Below are 14,991 nucleotides of genomic sequence, written 5' to 3'. Positions count from 1 at the left end.
CTCGTCCAGGGTTGAGGGGAAGGAGATCTCCTGCAAGTGGAACTGAGGCACACACTGCAGGGTGATGGTGAGGATGACTCCCAGGCAGCCCAGGTGCACCCGCGCGGCCTGGAACACCTCCGCGTTGCTGGACTCGGAGCATTCAAGAATGGTCCCATCAGCCGTCAGCAGGGTCAGCGCCACCACCTGGCGGTGGGAGAAGAGTCACTCTTCAGAATCTGGGTGGGTATTTCCTGGAGACTTCGGGTGAGGCCCTCCCTTCCCTGTTTGTCCTTGGAAGTGAGGCCAGGTATCACTTATCCCCTGAAGGCCAATGCCACCTGGCCACAGGGGACTGGGGAAAAGAAGGCTAGGTCTGGGCAGCATCGGCCCTCAGCAGGGAGGGGCATCCATTCCATGAGATTCCACGGGAACTCACCACTGCCTTGCCTGTTTGCTGTGGGGATGCAGCAAGGCTCCCCTCTGTGCAGAGGACATCAAAGGTGAGACAGGGCCCCAGTGAGCCGTGAGGTGCTGGTTAACGGTGCCTCGCAGGGCACCTGGGTGTCTCAGTCGGTTAAGTGCCAGACTCTTGCTTTCAGCCCGTGTTTCGTGAGTTCGAGCCCCGCTTTGGGCTCTGTGCTGACAGTGTGGAGCCTGCTTGGGATTCTCTGCCTCCCTCTCTCTCTGCCCCTCCCCTGCTCACTGTCTCTCAAAATAAATAAACATTAAAAAAAAAGAAGAAGAAGACGTTAAGAGCCATTAAAAGAAAGGTGCCTTGCAAAGGAAGGGAGGATATGTGTGCATCTGGGCTAGGGCTGTCCCCGCTGTCCCAGCACAGCCCAGGGGCCAGGGGCCCTTGCAGCCTCTCTCTGCCTGTTGCTCCTCTCGGGCACCATCTCAGCCGAGCTGAGAGTTCATCCTCTCTTTCGGGGACCCACTCATCTCAGGAACAGATTCTTGGCCACAGTCAGAAACGTCAGTTTCTGCAAAGGGTGGGATACTCAGCAAGAAACGGATGATTAACTCCAGTCTCTCACCCTTGGCCCCATTTCCAAAGGAACCCTCTTTCATTGCTGTTTAAGTACTTCTCCACACTCTGCTACCTGCTAATTTGAGTGGAAATTGCTTTCGACATGTGTGGCTCGGGGTGAGAGAACAGAGAAAGCCGAACTAATTCTAATTAGCAGAGACTGTGGCCAGAGGGGAGAAATTGGCAGAAATGGGGCGCGTTGGCCATCGGTAGGCGTGAGGACGTCAGAATGATTTCTATAAACACCAGATTTTGTCTAAGACCCAGAGCCGTAAATGACAACTGGCTAGTGAAACCCCTCAGCAGGGTCCAGCATCAAACAAAGACAGGCACTGCTTTACCAGCTGTGTGACCCTGGGCATGTGATTCAACCTCTGTTTCCTTACCTGTAAAATGAGGGCAATAACTATCTCAGAGAGACTGTGTGAAGTTTCCAGCCGAGCGTCTGGTATACAGTGGACATTAAAGATGTCAATCCCCTCCCCCGACCCATGCCATCGGCATAATGCATAAAAGAAAACAGCAGCATTCTCCCACTGCTTTTCCTGGGGCTGGTCCTGCTCAGCTGAGCTTCCCAAGAGAAGGAGCCAGTAAATCTCACGCGCATCTTGATTTGTGGCCACTAAGAATTATTCCATACTGTGCTGACCATTTTTTAGAAACTGCCATCAGCCCTGGATAGCAGACCACGACTGTGGCCTAATCTGGGGCGGGGGGTTGGCTGTTGTGCTGCCTGTCACACCCCATTACCACTGGGCTCTCCTGGGCATGGAACCCAGCTTTCGGGGGGAGAGGTCATGGCATGTCCACGGAAGGCTCCAAGCACCTGGGAATCGAGTCCCACCAAACCCAGTATGCTTTGCTGCAGCAGCTCTTACCGATGGGAAGAGAGCAGCATGATTACCACAGGGCGCTCAGTGTTTCCCCTTCCCTGGCTCACGCCCTTCCCTCCGGATGCCCCTATCCTGCCTGGGGAGTCTCTGGGGCTCTTGTGGTAGAAAGAGGGAGCAGAGAAGGAAAAAAGCAACCAGAACCAGTGCACAATGGTGATGAGAAAGCCAAGTGATGTTTTAAGGAAAACCATGAACTAGGTTTCCCTCGCGGAGTTGGAGAAAACAAATACAAAGGAAAGTGAATCCCTTAGAAATTGCTTTGGGCTGTTTTCTTCTGATCTCAGACCTGCTCTGAGACTGGAGCACAGGGGACCCAGCTCCCAGAAGTCACATTCAGACAGTGCTTGCTGGGGTGTCCGTCTACCTCAGCACGTCGTACAGGAGAGAGCCATACACCTGGCTAGCTGACTTAAGCGATCTGTGTGGTCCAACCCCCAGCCATGCTGAAATTTCTTTTATAGCACAGAGGGTGAGCTCCAGAAAGAGCCCTGTCCTACAGGCAAAACCCACCACTGACATTTATTGAGCACTAACTGTGTACCCTCTGCTAAGCACCCCAGATGCATTGCTGTTGTGACCTTCCCCATTTTCCAGGTGAGCAAACTGAGGTAGCCTGAGACAGAGACTTCACCCAGGCCACACAGACAGTAGTGGTAGACTGGGATACAAAACCCAAGCCCTAGTGTTTAGCCATAATGCTCCAGTGGCCAGAGGCCCCATGGCCCCTGGGGCGGATGAGCCCTTGCAGGTGAAAACACATGGTGAGCTACCCGCCCCCCCCCCCCCCCGGGGCACAGGGGATCTCCTTCACCCCTGACGGGGAGCAACCAGCCTCCATGCTTCATGGCACTTCACAGCCTGTTTCATGGCACACAGCCGGGCTTGTTGGGAAGTCCCTCTAAATACTGAAAGTTAAAAAAGTTTGTCCTCCAAACGGCGGCTTCTGACACAAATCACGAACTGTCCTTGGCTCGGCCGTGTATTTAACTTCTGCTATCTCATATCCTCCTCCTGGGTTGAGGATTATTCTCTCCAGATTACAGATGAAAACAGGGATGTCCAGAGGAGCAAAGAGCTTGCCTCCCTGCACATACCGAGCACATACTGGAGGCAGGTTTTGAACGCAGACCTGAGTCGACAATCTGTATTCATAACCAGTTCCCCAAACCAGATTCTTGTAAAGTTTAAACACTGCTTTTCAGGGGCGACTGGGTGGCTCTGTCGGTTAAGAATCCGACTTCGGCTCAGGTCATGATCTCGCGGTCTGTGAGTTCGAGCCCCGCATCGGGCTCTGTGCGACAGCTGAGAGGCTGGAGCCTGCTTCAGATTCTGTGACTCCCTCTCTCTCTGCCCCTCCCCTGCTCGCACTCTGTCTCTGTCTTTCTCAAAAACAAATAAAACGTTAAAACTTTTTTTTAAAAAAGAAAAAACCCTGCTTTTCAGTGAAGGTCAGGTACAGATCCAGGCCCACATGTGCTGGACCCCACCCCAGGTGGCCTCGGTCCCTGTCCCGGCCCCTCCTGATTTGCTAACCTGGAAAGACCTCTTGCCCTGTCTGGCTCCTGGCTCAGACTTTCAGGGGGGATGGAACCTCTTGCCCTGCTTGCCCTTTTCCACAGGGTGGCCAGGAGGCTCCTGAGAGGCAGGGGTGCCCCAACATGCATTGTGCCTCCTTCATCACTTGTGTCTGTGGGGGATGAATGAGATTTAGAGGAGATACTGTGGCTGGAGGGCACCTGCCAAATCTGTCAGAGGGGGAGAGCTGGGGTGGCTCTGAGGCTTACAAGGAGCAGAGCAACACTGCCCATGAAGCCCCTGATTTCCCAGGAGCTTCGGTGAAGAGGCCCCATCCCATCCCCCATCTCCCCCCCACCCCTCCACCCCCCACCCCCTGCCCCCGTCCCCGGCAGTCAGTGGAGCAGAGAAGCAGGGGACTTACCAGGGTGGGTAGGATGCCATGTTTGATCCCTGTGTTGTGTGTTCCGGACCCAATGACGCCCCCTGCAGTCACGTCTGACACGGCTCCCAGGCTGGGCTCAACAGGAGGGGCAAAAGGGACACAAGGAACCAGTCAGGCTCCCTTGAGATAATTCCCACCCCCTCCACTGGGTTGCCGTGGGACGCTCCTCAGAGCAGAAGAATAGATGCATCTCTTGCCCGGGTTCTCGCTCCGAATGTACCATGACTTAGCTTGTCTGACTTGTTGGCCTTTCTCTTCTCTGAGCCTCAGTTTTCTCATCACAGTGACCTATTAGAGAAACTGGTAGGAGCGTGGCTCACTCAGCTCTGCCTGCCTGGCTCTGGGGTTTCCGCAGCATAGAACATCCCCTTCCTCTGTCCCCCATCTGCCAACAAGATCTTCACCAACCAAAGGCCCAAATGCACCTGCTAACACCTCTCTAGACCCAGACTGTCAAGGCCTGCGAAGTCCCTGAGGGAGTGAGCTGGTTCAAACAGCTCACACAGCTGTCCCAGGAAAGTGTGAGCATCCCTGAGCCGTCAGGAAAGGAGGGGGAGGAGACTGTATCACCTCCAGGCTCAGAAACTGTCAGTGGTGGGGGGATGGGGGGGCGTCTGGGTGGCTCAGTCAGTTAAAGCCTCCAGACTCTTGATTTCAGCTCAGGTCATGAGTTCGAGCCCCACTTTGGGCTGTGTGCTGACAGTGCAGAACCTGCTTGGGATTCTGTCTCTCTCTCTCTCTGCCCCTCCCCTGCTCGCTCTCTATCTCTCTCTTTCAACAATAAATAAACATTAAAAAAGAAAGAAAGACGGGGCGCCCGGGTGGCTCAGTCGGTTGAGTGTCCGACTTCAGCTCAGGTCATGATCTCGCGGTCCGTGAGTTCGAGCCCCGCGTCGGGCTCTGTGCTGATAACTCAGAGCCTGGAGCCTGCTTCGGATTCTGTGTCTCCCTCTCTCTGTGCCAGTCCCCTGCTCGCTCTCTATCTCTCTCTCTCTCTCAAAAATAAATAAAACATTTTTTAAAAAATTAAAGAAAGAAAGAAACAAAGAAAGAGAGAAACAAAGAAACAAAGAAAGAAAGAAAAGAGTCAGGGGCTCCTCGGGGCCCCCATGATAAACCCACATCTCTCAGCCCGGACTTCTGGGCCTTGGAAGGAATAATACCAGAACTGTGCATGCACAGGAAGGACCAGGGTCCTGAAGGGGAGCAGGACCGCTCTGGAGACCTGTGCTCTGGGGGCAGGAATTAGAAAGATGTGCCCAGATCTCGGGGTGAAGGAAAAAGAGTGGCTCAGGAGTTCAAAACTCTTAGTTCTTAAGAGTGTTCTCTGAGACATCCCAGCCCTAGCTTAAAGGAGAAGGCAACTGATGTTTACTGAGGGCCCCCTGGGTGCCCAGGCAATGGGTGCCTTGTATGCTGAACGATATATCTTCACAATAGCCCAGCCCCCCTCAGTTTATACTGAAGGCCTGGCTCTTCAAGGTAAAGCAATGTGCCCACCCTCTCGCAGACACAAAATGGGAGGCTGAGGATTTGACACGCCCTGGCTCTCAGCACAGACCTGGGGCCCCTGAGGCAGGCTGGGCCCTGCCTCCCAAAGACGCTGGAGGACACCTGCTGTTAATGATTAGAAAGTCTAGTCTCAGACCTTCCTGTGGATGAGACCTGGGGGCTGTCCTGGCAGAACAGGAAGAGGACAAAAACAAAACAAAACAAAACAAAAAAACACAAAAAAATCCTTTCCAGCCTACCCGTACCCACCCACCTCCACCACCTTTGTGTCTAGTCTTGTCTCTTTGTCCACATTAGTTGGGTTACTTCTGAAAATACCAGAATCTTAAAGAGGACCATAGAATCCTGCCCTAGGGACATCTTCCAACGTGTGGAAAGGCATAGCTCAAAGATGTTCATCACAGCATTAGGTAGACCAGTGAAAAACTGAGAACAATGCCCAGCAAGGGGGTGGTTAATCGAATTGCAACGTGTCTTCTCTTCCCCATGAACTTTACCGGACAAAAAAGCAGTTCGGAAACAGGCTCGTGACCCCTGTGTTAAGAGAAATAAACTGGATAAAAGTGAGGCCCTCAGGGAGAAGGGTCAAGGAAGGAAGGATTAGACTCTGACCTCTGAGGGGCTGGAGATAACAAGCCAAGGGGAAAGGTCACCTCCAGAATCTGTGGAGCCAGATGACAAAGCCAGGTGAACAAGAACTGCCATTTAGTGAGCTCCTTATGTGGGGCATCTTTCACTCATCCAGTCCTCCGAGCACCCTGCTTTAAGACCCATTTTCTAGATGAGAACACTGAGGCCCAGACGGGTCAAGGAACTTGAAGCAAGATGTATGCCCAGGCGACCTGCTTCTAGAGCTGGGGTCTCCACCTTGCTGCTGTCCTGCCTCCTCTGGTTCACCACACAGTGGAATGTTCCAGAGCCTTCCAGCTATGTAAGCCACTTTGCCTCAGACCCCGGTTTCTTCATCTGTAAAAGGGTTATATTCCTCATCTGTCGAGCACCCAGCGTGCAGCCTGATAGTGTGGGGCTTCCCTTCACCCCCCGGCCACAGACACTCCTGAAGTTCCCACAGCACCCTTACAGCTGTCGACCTAGGCTCCCCTGAGGCACGCAGGATAGGACATCCTGACTCCTGAGTGGCAGAAGGGCCCATGCGGGCAGTACTGGAGGAGGACTGGGTCCCCAGGGAGGACAGGGACATATTATAAGCAGGGCGCAGAGATGCTTCAGAGTCCAGAAGCTAAAGCCCGTAGTTGATAGACCATGTCTCTTCCTGTGGTCCTTGTCACAGATTCTGTCCCACCATCTGCTCATAGGTCCCTGCACGCCCCCCACACTCTCCCCCTTTTGGACTTCTCTCTCTTTAAGTGCTACCTGTTTTCTTTCTTTTCTTTTTCTTTTTTTTTAACTTTATTTATTTTGAGAGAGAGAGAAAGAGAGCAGGGGAGGGGCAGAGAGAGAGGGAGAGAGAGAGAATTCCAAGCAGGCTCTGCATTGTCAGCACAGAGCCCGATGTGGGCCTTGAACTCACAAACTGTGAGATCATGACCTGAGCCGAAATCAAGAGTCAGACCCTTAACCGGCTCAGCCACCCAGGCGCCCCTCCCGCTCCTGCTCACAACGTTCCCTCTGCCTGAGTCCCTCCTCTCCTCTTTCTTTCTGGTTTCTTCCTGATCATCGTTTAGGACTCAGTCCAGGGGCCCCTCCTACAAGCTTGCTGATTCCCATCCCTCACAGCGTCCTCTGCCTGCCGAGGCTGAACCCAGGGCCCCCTGAGAGCCCTGAAGTGTCCCAAACACCTCTCTGACATTGCACCTATCGTCCTGCATTATGCTTAACACTTTGTGTGTCTGTGTGCCCCTCGCCAGCAGCTCCTTGCAAGTGGGATCTGGGTTTTATTCATCTTTGCCTCTTCAGGGCCTGAGCAAGACCTGCACATGCTAGACGCTCCATAAATGTTTGAGTTGCCATGATCTTTGGAGAAGCAGAAACAGGATGGTTTCCGGAGTAAAAGAGGTGTAGCGATGCCTCAGGGCCTGTGATAAGAGAGCTAAGGCAAACGGATCACCCCCCCCCCACCCCCGCTCCAAGACAAACCACAGGCTTCCATGCGTGCAGTTTCCGGTTGCAAAGAAAGTATATCCAAAATACAGTCACCTTTTTCCAATGGTTGAAGTTCTACACTTAGACATTCAATCCTTTGGCTTTGTTTGCCACCTGTTTCAATGGAAAGCCCCTGATCTTAAACCTGAGCCATCGCCGACTCCTCGTCCGGACGGAGAGAGGAGTGCAGCCACAGGGAGGTGCCCCAGGAAGTCAGCATGCCCTCCCATTCCTCCACGCTTTTTGCACATTCTTCTGTCTGGGTCCATACTGTTGTTCGTTGCAAGTTTTAAGAAAAATTTAATCCAGGGGCACCTGGGTGCCTCAGTCAGTTAAGCATCGACACTTGGTTTGGGCTCAGGTCATGATCTCATGGTTCATCAGTTCGAGTCCTGCTTGGAGCTCTATGCTGACAGTGTGGAGCCTGCTTAGGATTCTCTCTCTCTCCCTCTCTCACTGCCCCTTCCCCACTCGTGCTGTCTTTCTCTCAAAATAAATAAATAAACTTAAAAAAAAAAAAAAAAAAGCAGCTCTTTCTGCCCACACATCCTGGCCCCGTGCTTTAATAAATTCACCTTTTTTGCTCTCCCCTCCCCCACCCCCCACCAAAAAAAAATTTAATCCATGGTTTTCGTGCCCCTTTACAAGACTGTTGCTTAATGCTTGGCCCATCTTTGGCTTGTTTCTTTCTATTCTCACATGAGTCCCTGACCTCATGGGGGATGAGGAGACAGAAACCCCCTGGGGGAGGAACAGGGGTCCAGAGGAAGAGGATGCGCCCTGGGAAGTGTTTCTCTCTCTCCTGCCAGATCCTTGAGTGTCCGGCCAAGGCCAGGGCAAGGGGTGGTGGGCAGTGTTGGCCCACCAGGAATGGAAGAGCCGTTCTTACTTGGACAAGGCCAGGCCATGCTTGCCCAGCTGTGGGTGCAGGTCAGACAGGAGAATGCCGGCCTCCACAGTCACCTGCTGCTTCTCTGTGTCCACCTGCAAGAGACCAGCACAGGCTGGGATGAGCTAGGCTATCGCCCAACCTTCACCCAGCAACCACATTCCCGTGAATATGAGCACGTCTGTCCCTGCCTGTGGTCAGCTCAAGTCACCTCTTGCTGCAGGCAGCTGAAGGGGGCGTGGGCAGAGCCCTGGAGTGCTGGGGCTGTGGGAATACAGTCATCCCCCCTTATCTACAGGGGATAATACGTTCCAAGACCCCCAGTGGATGACTGAAGCCACATCTAACACTGAACTTTCCATATACCATATTTTCCCCATATGTTTACCTATGATAAAGTTCAATTTATAAATTATGCACAGTAAGAGAGTAACAACAATAACTAAAGATAAAATAGAACAATTATGACAATATATTGTAAAAAACATTACGTGAATGTGGCTTCTGTCTCTCTTAAAATCTTTTTGTACTGTCCTCAGCCTTTTTTGTCTTGTAAGGATGTGAGATGATACAATGCCTCCGTGATGATGAGATTAAGTGAGATAAAGGACTTAGGAATTGTGACCTAGGATTAGGTGACTGTTGGCTTCTGATAATATGTAAAAAGGCAGATCATCTGCTTTCAGAGGGTGGTTGACCTCTGAAACCGCGGAAAAAGAAACCACAGATAATGGGGGGACTAGTGTATTCTGTGTAACCCCTTCTTCCCACAGGGGAGGAAGTAAAGAGCAGGGAAAAGAAGGGGTTCACTCAAGGTCACTGCCATAACTCCACTTACTCCCAACCCTGCCCCACCTGGACCAGAAGGTAGGATTCCTGGATGGTCGTGCATAATCACCAACTAAGGAGGGCCTATTCCTACAAGGGCTTGATTCTACCAGATGGAGTCCCAATTCTCCACTTCTTCTCACCGGGGAGGTCTGAGGCAAAGACTGAGGACTGGAAGGGGACAGAAGTTCCCTGCCACGCACAAGAAGGGTTCTAGAAGACCCCTGGCAGCCCAGGGAAGTGGGAGCAGACTCTGCTTTCCCAGGGAGGAGACTGAAGTTCAGGGACTTTAAGTTGCTCACCCAAGGTGACACAAACATCGGTGGCACTGAAAGGAGAATTTACATCTGTGGGACTCCAAATCCCAAGCTCATTCGACTGACCCTGAACACAGAGCTGGGCAAAATCAATTGTTGGAGCCCAATCCTCACTAATTAGCAATCAGAGTTCATTACTGCCATGACTGACATCTTGACCAGAACATTTTCTATGGGGTGGAGACTGTCAGCCTGAGCAAAGAAATAAATAATAGAGAGAAACCTAGAACTTCGGCCAGCAGGGCTGGGGGGCAGCGGGGGGCGGGGAGGGGCGGAGGTTATTTGGCAAAAACTACAGCTCAGGGGAGCTGGCCCTGTCAGGAGAGAAGAGGAGTCCTGCTGATGTGCAGGGTACCTGTCTGGCCTCCACTTCCTGGCAGGTGCCTGACAAGTGCTGGCCGAAATGCATGGACAGCATCCCAGCACAGCGCTGGTGTCAGACCCCTGAGTTTGTGCCCAGCTCTGCTACTGATTGGCCGTGTAACCCTAGGCAAGTCACTTGCCCTCCCTGATCTTGTTTCCCCATATGTAAAACTAGCTAGATGTAAATCCTTCCGGTCTGGGACTGTGAGTCCACCTTTGGGGATCTGATTTGCCATTTTTGTTCTAGAGAAGCAGAGAGGAGGCACTGGCAGGAGGAAGGAGACGGACGTTCTCTCTGTGGCCACAAGGAGGCGCATACAGCTGCCGAGAAGCCTGAGCAAGCCCAGGGAGGGCTCCGGGGAGGGGTGATGGTGGGCAGGTCAGAAATTGGGGTGTCACTTTGGACTCAGGGGCAGGGAGGGGATCGGGCCTGGGGGCAGAGGCTAAGGAGTTTCCGCCCGAGGTCTGGGAGGGAGGCTGAGGCTGGGGGAAGCCGAGGGCTCTGAGTACCTGCAGCACCCGGTTCATCTTGCCCATGTGGATCATGAAGCCATCGGTGCAGGCGATGTCCGAGGGTGAGTGGCCACCTCCCACCACCTTCACCCGCTTGTTCTGCTGCCTGGCCAGGGCCAGCACCTGCCGAGGCAATGCTGGAGTCAGCCGGGGGCCAGAGACCTGGCAGGGCCTGCAGGGGTGTGGGCCGCCCAGGCTGCCAAGGCCCCTGCCCGGCTGGAGGCCGCTGTGCGGTCCAGTCCGGGAAAGAGAGCCAGGGTGAAGAGCCAGGAAGTGAGCGGCACGCAGAGCGGAATCATGCTAAGGTGGGACTCCCATGCCCCTTCCCTGCTGCGGCTGGGAGCTCCTCGGTGGGCATACCCGATCGCACTCTTTGCCGGCACGAAGCTTTCTGAGGGCGCCCCAGTGCCTTCAGAGTAAGGTCCCAGCTCCTCATCCTGGCCTACACGGGCTCAGCAGCCTCCCGGGCTGGAATGAAGGCTGCTGGGGTGGAAGTGGCTTCCTTTGACTTTGTAACCGTGTCTCTCCCGGGCCCAGCCCTCGTCTCTAGTGATCACGGAATGAATAAATTAATTAACAAATGCATGGTATCACTTACATGAATCCATTCCCTTTTACCCTCACATCCCTGCTCCAAAACCTCACATCTGCTACCCGGAACACTGGCCTTACTCACAGCGTGTACCACAAGGGGTTCCATGAGCAAGTGACACTGGGAAGGGTTCTGTCCTCCCTAGCTCCTTTCTCCACCCACCGCGTACATGACATGTTTAAGACTACAAGCTCTACAGTAAAGAAATCTGTTTAACACCATCTTCTGTGAGCTCCCTTGGCCACACCACCAATTTTTATTTTCACCTGACCCTACTAGCCCTCCGGGGAAATGTCAGCCTGCAGCGGCCTCAGCCTGTTAGGAATTCACAGTTGTGTGGGCCAGCACAGCTTAGAACGGCCTTGATTTATGGCCATATCAGCATACCTCCAACATTTCCCTCAGCTCAGAGGAAAGCCAGTTGCCTCGGCATTCAAGGTCCTCTAATCCTGCCTTCCCAGCCTTGCTCTTCTGCCCTCCGCCCACTCATCCCCTCCAGGCACTTGGGTCCCCGTCTCTGAAGCTTCTGATGGCTCCCCGGGCAGGTTCTTCACTTTCTCTTGCTCAGTGCTCTTCCCCTGCATGAGAAGCTGGAGGCTTTGAATCAGACAATCCCTGTGGGACTCCTGGCTCTGATGTTTATTAATATGGGAAAACGACAAAACCTCTGGTAGCCTCAGTCTATCCATCTGTGAAATGGAGATAATAATCACCATGTCTCAGAAGAGCATGGAATTGAAGAGAGACTAGATATGCAGCACAGCGTTCTGACTTAGGGTCACTTCACGGGGACTGTATCGTCCAGACTGCTGTTCTCCGAGTGCGCTCCCACACACACGCCCGTGCACACACTCGCACACACGCGCACGCAGAGTGAACTCCTCCCTCCTCGGTACCCTACTGGCGCTGGTGGAGCGGCACCTGCGTCCTCTGGAGCTAGTTGCATGCATGCTTGACTGAGGTGCAAGCCTTTAAAGGGTCTCTACGGTTTGGGTCTGGTCCATTCATTCATTCATTCATTCAACAATGATTTAAGTGCTTTCTGTGGCAAGGGACAGTGCCGGGTGCTGAGGATACAATGGGAAACAAGCCAAGCATGGTCGTACATCCTTATGAGAAGGAGAGCCAGAAGCATGAACATGTTCAAGTCAACAAAGTAATTGCAAGTTAGGAATATGCAACGAAGGAAAGAAACAAGGGGTTGAGACAGAGACCGCTGGGGACAGTGGTGAGGTGGTCTTGGAATCCACTGAGGAGCTGAAGTTTACCCTGAGCCCTAAAGGAGGAAAAGGAGTTAGTCATGTGAAAAGTGAAGGGATAGGCATTCTGGCAGTGGGAACAGCAAGTGCAAAGGCCCTGGGGTAGGAAAAAGTTCGATTTGTCTTATGAACAAAGAATGAACCAAGGCCAGGTGATGCATGGCCTTGGGGAGTCAAGTTAGGCTTTTACTCCACAAATAATAGAGAGCCTGTGGGGGCTCCTGGGTGGCTCAGTTGGTTAAGCATCCAGCTTTGGCTCAGATCATGAGCTCAGGGTTCATGGGTTTGAGCCCTGCTTCAGGCCCTGTTCTGACAGCTCAGAGCCTGAAGTCTGCTTCGGATTCTGTGTGTCCCTTTCTCTCTCCCCCTCTCCCACTTGTGTTCTCCCTCTCTCTCAAAAATAAATAAATAAACATTAACCAGTGAGCCTGTGAAGGGATTTAAGCAGAGAGTAGCCCAGTCCAACTTACATTTTAAGAAAATTACTTCTGCTGAGGTGGAAAGTGCATTCAAAGGACGTGAGAATTGAGGCAGGGAGACGGGGGCCATGGCCGCTGCAGGTCATGGTGAGTGAGGAAGGGATGGCGGAGTGGGCATGGAGATTGGCAATGGTGCTGAAGAGAAGGGGATGGGTTCTGGAAGCTTCTGGGGCAAGACTTGCTGACTGTGGATAAGGGTAAAGAAAAGACAGTGACCCACTTCCTGGCTTCCCAGGCGCCCCATGCAGAGACAGGGGTAGAAGAGGGTGGAGTCAACAACACAAGAGACTCAAAGCACTGGAAATGTAGTCTGGGGCACGTAAGCCTGTGATGACCTTGAGACACACAACGAGAGAAGTCACATGTGAGTCTGCGGCCAGAGAAGAGATCTGAGCTGGAAATGAAATGCTGGCAGCCATTGGTGGCATGGGAAGGTGTAACGTGGAGCTGTAGCAGGGGAGTGGGGGCCAGGAGCCCGGAAATTTTCAGGCTTCATGGAGCTGTCTCCTGGCCGGCAGCTCTGAGGTGGGGGTGGGGGAAGGGCGACCCAACTTCCTGTCTGGGGCAGGGACACTCACCTCTCTGACCTCCTCCACGGACGTGGGCTGGTAGTACATTTCTGGGCAACAGCCGTAGGTCCTAGCCCAGTTTTGGAACTTGACTCCTTTGTACCCATGGACCTGCGACAGGAAAAGAGCTGGGTCATCACAGACATGTGGCCGCGCGCTGCCCCGACGGCCATCCCGGGCTCCCGCCAATGCAGGATGGGAGGCCGGGGCCGGGGCGCTGAGCCAGGGGCCGGTGGGAAGATTAAACGGACGTCGGAAGCTCTGAAGCTGCGGGACTTCCTGTTTGTTCTCTCCCTTGACCCCTCATGGCCACGTGGGCAGAGCACACAGAGGACGCTGTCCATTCTTAGCAGAAACGATGGGGCTCGGGGGTGGAGCCCGAAAAAGCAGGACTCAGGGCCCCTGCTCCTCCCCCCACTCCGTCCCGGGCACCTCTCTGAGGAACCCGGCAGAAGGCGTACTCCGGTCCAGCAGGGACGCTGGGGAAGGGGTTGCGCGAGTGGGCCTGGTGGCCCAAGAAGGACTTGGAGCTGGCCTTCAGCTCTCCTATGAGGCTTCTCCCACCAAGAAGGGCCAAGTCTGGGGGACTCCACTGCAGCCTTTCTGGCCTCTAAACCAAAGCAGGGAGCTCTGGGGATAAGACTCCCACATGTTGGATATGAGCTGTGTCCCGAGCACTGTACAAGATCCGTACACGTGGTACCTTATTTAGATCTTACAATAATGCCACAAAATCGGTAATACTACTCCTATTTTCAGGAGCAGAAACTGAAGCCCAGAGAGGTGAGGTAACTTCCCCAAACACACACAGCAATCAAATGAAGACACTAGAGTCCGACCCAGGCCTCCGTCTCTTCCATGCTTTCCCCAAGACCCCAGTGCCGCCCCTAGAGCCTCAAGTCCAATGCAAGAGGGTCCCCATGGCCTCCCCCAGGCCCTAGACTTGACCTAATTCTGTCCTCCCTCGTCTGGCCCGTGGGCCCAGCCTGAACGCAGCCCTGCTGGGCTGACGGGCTGTGCCGTGCGATCCTACCATGGCTCTGGCGGTGGGTCGGTGGCCTTGGCAGACTGAGGCTCCCTCCGGGAACAGAGCACGGGGCAGCAGTGTGCAGAGACGAGGTGGGGCGATGGTCCGGAGCGGAAAGCACAGCGGCCTCCGAGCACAGGGCTGACTCTGTATCTACTGCATACCGAGGGGCTTCGGGCGGCAAAGGTGGGTAAACAGTGTTGCGACAAGCTCCACCCGGACAGATAGCCAGATAGCAGCGCAGGCCCTGCCCCCTGCCCCCTGCCCCGGGGGCCCTTCTCAGGCAGCGAGGTGGAAGAGAGGAGTTTAAGAGGCAGCTGTTCTGTCCCTGGACGCTGCTTGAGCTCTGACCCCAGCTCTGGGCATTCTGGACCCAAAGGACCCTACAGCTTCCAAACGGGATCCTTAATTCCATAGGTCAGCAGAGGCTGTGACGTGGAGGGTCTGTGGGGGTCTTCATGCAGGGGCTGCCTTGGTGTCCCCTTGGAGGAGGACACACGTGGCACCCCAGGGCAGGTGCAGTCAGGATCTGTGTTAGCTCATCTGTCCGACTTGGGGGATGAATACACCGAGCCCCCCATCACTACAGAGACAGGACAGGAGGCTGGTGGCTGTAGCACCGGGTGAGGAAGGGAGATGAGGGACCCTCTGCTCAGGCACTCTTCCAGCAGAGGC

The 14,991-nt window shown here is 53.9% G+C and overlaps 1 protein-coding gene across 1 annotated transcript in view; it reads right to left on the bottom strand.

The window, feature by feature from the left end:
- Positions 1-14,685, bottom strand: part of LOC131506777 (L-gulonolactone oxidase) — a 34,678-nt gene extending 19,993 nt beyond the window's left edge. The window contains exons 1-6 of the mRNA XM_058720750.1: positions 14,323-14,685; positions 13,299-13,400; positions 10,388-10,513; positions 8,370-8,464; positions 3,845-3,935; positions 1-186 (exon numbers count right to left, since the gene is read on the bottom strand). Of these exons, the coding sequence (XP_058576733.1) occupies positions 1-186; positions 3,845-3,935; positions 8,370-8,464; positions 10,388-10,513; positions 13,299-13,400; positions 14,323-14,325 (603 nt within the window). The 5' untranslated portion in view covers positions 14,326-14,685. The remainder of the gene's footprint in view (positions 187-3,844; positions 3,936-8,369; positions 8,465-10,387; positions 10,514-13,298; positions 13,401-14,322) is intronic.
- Positions 14,686-14,991: the final 306 nt, after the last annotated feature.

This window comes from Neofelis nebulosa, chromosome 3 (assembly GCF_028018385.1).
Source record: "Neofelis nebulosa isolate mNeoNeb1 chromosome 3, mNeoNeb1.pri, whole genome shotgun sequence".
Classification (NCBI taxonomy): Eukaryota; Metazoa; Chordata; class Mammalia; order Carnivora; family Felidae; genus Neofelis; species Neofelis nebulosa.
Note: the sequence above shows the minus strand (reverse complement) of the source record. Positions and strands in the feature narration are given on the sequence as shown.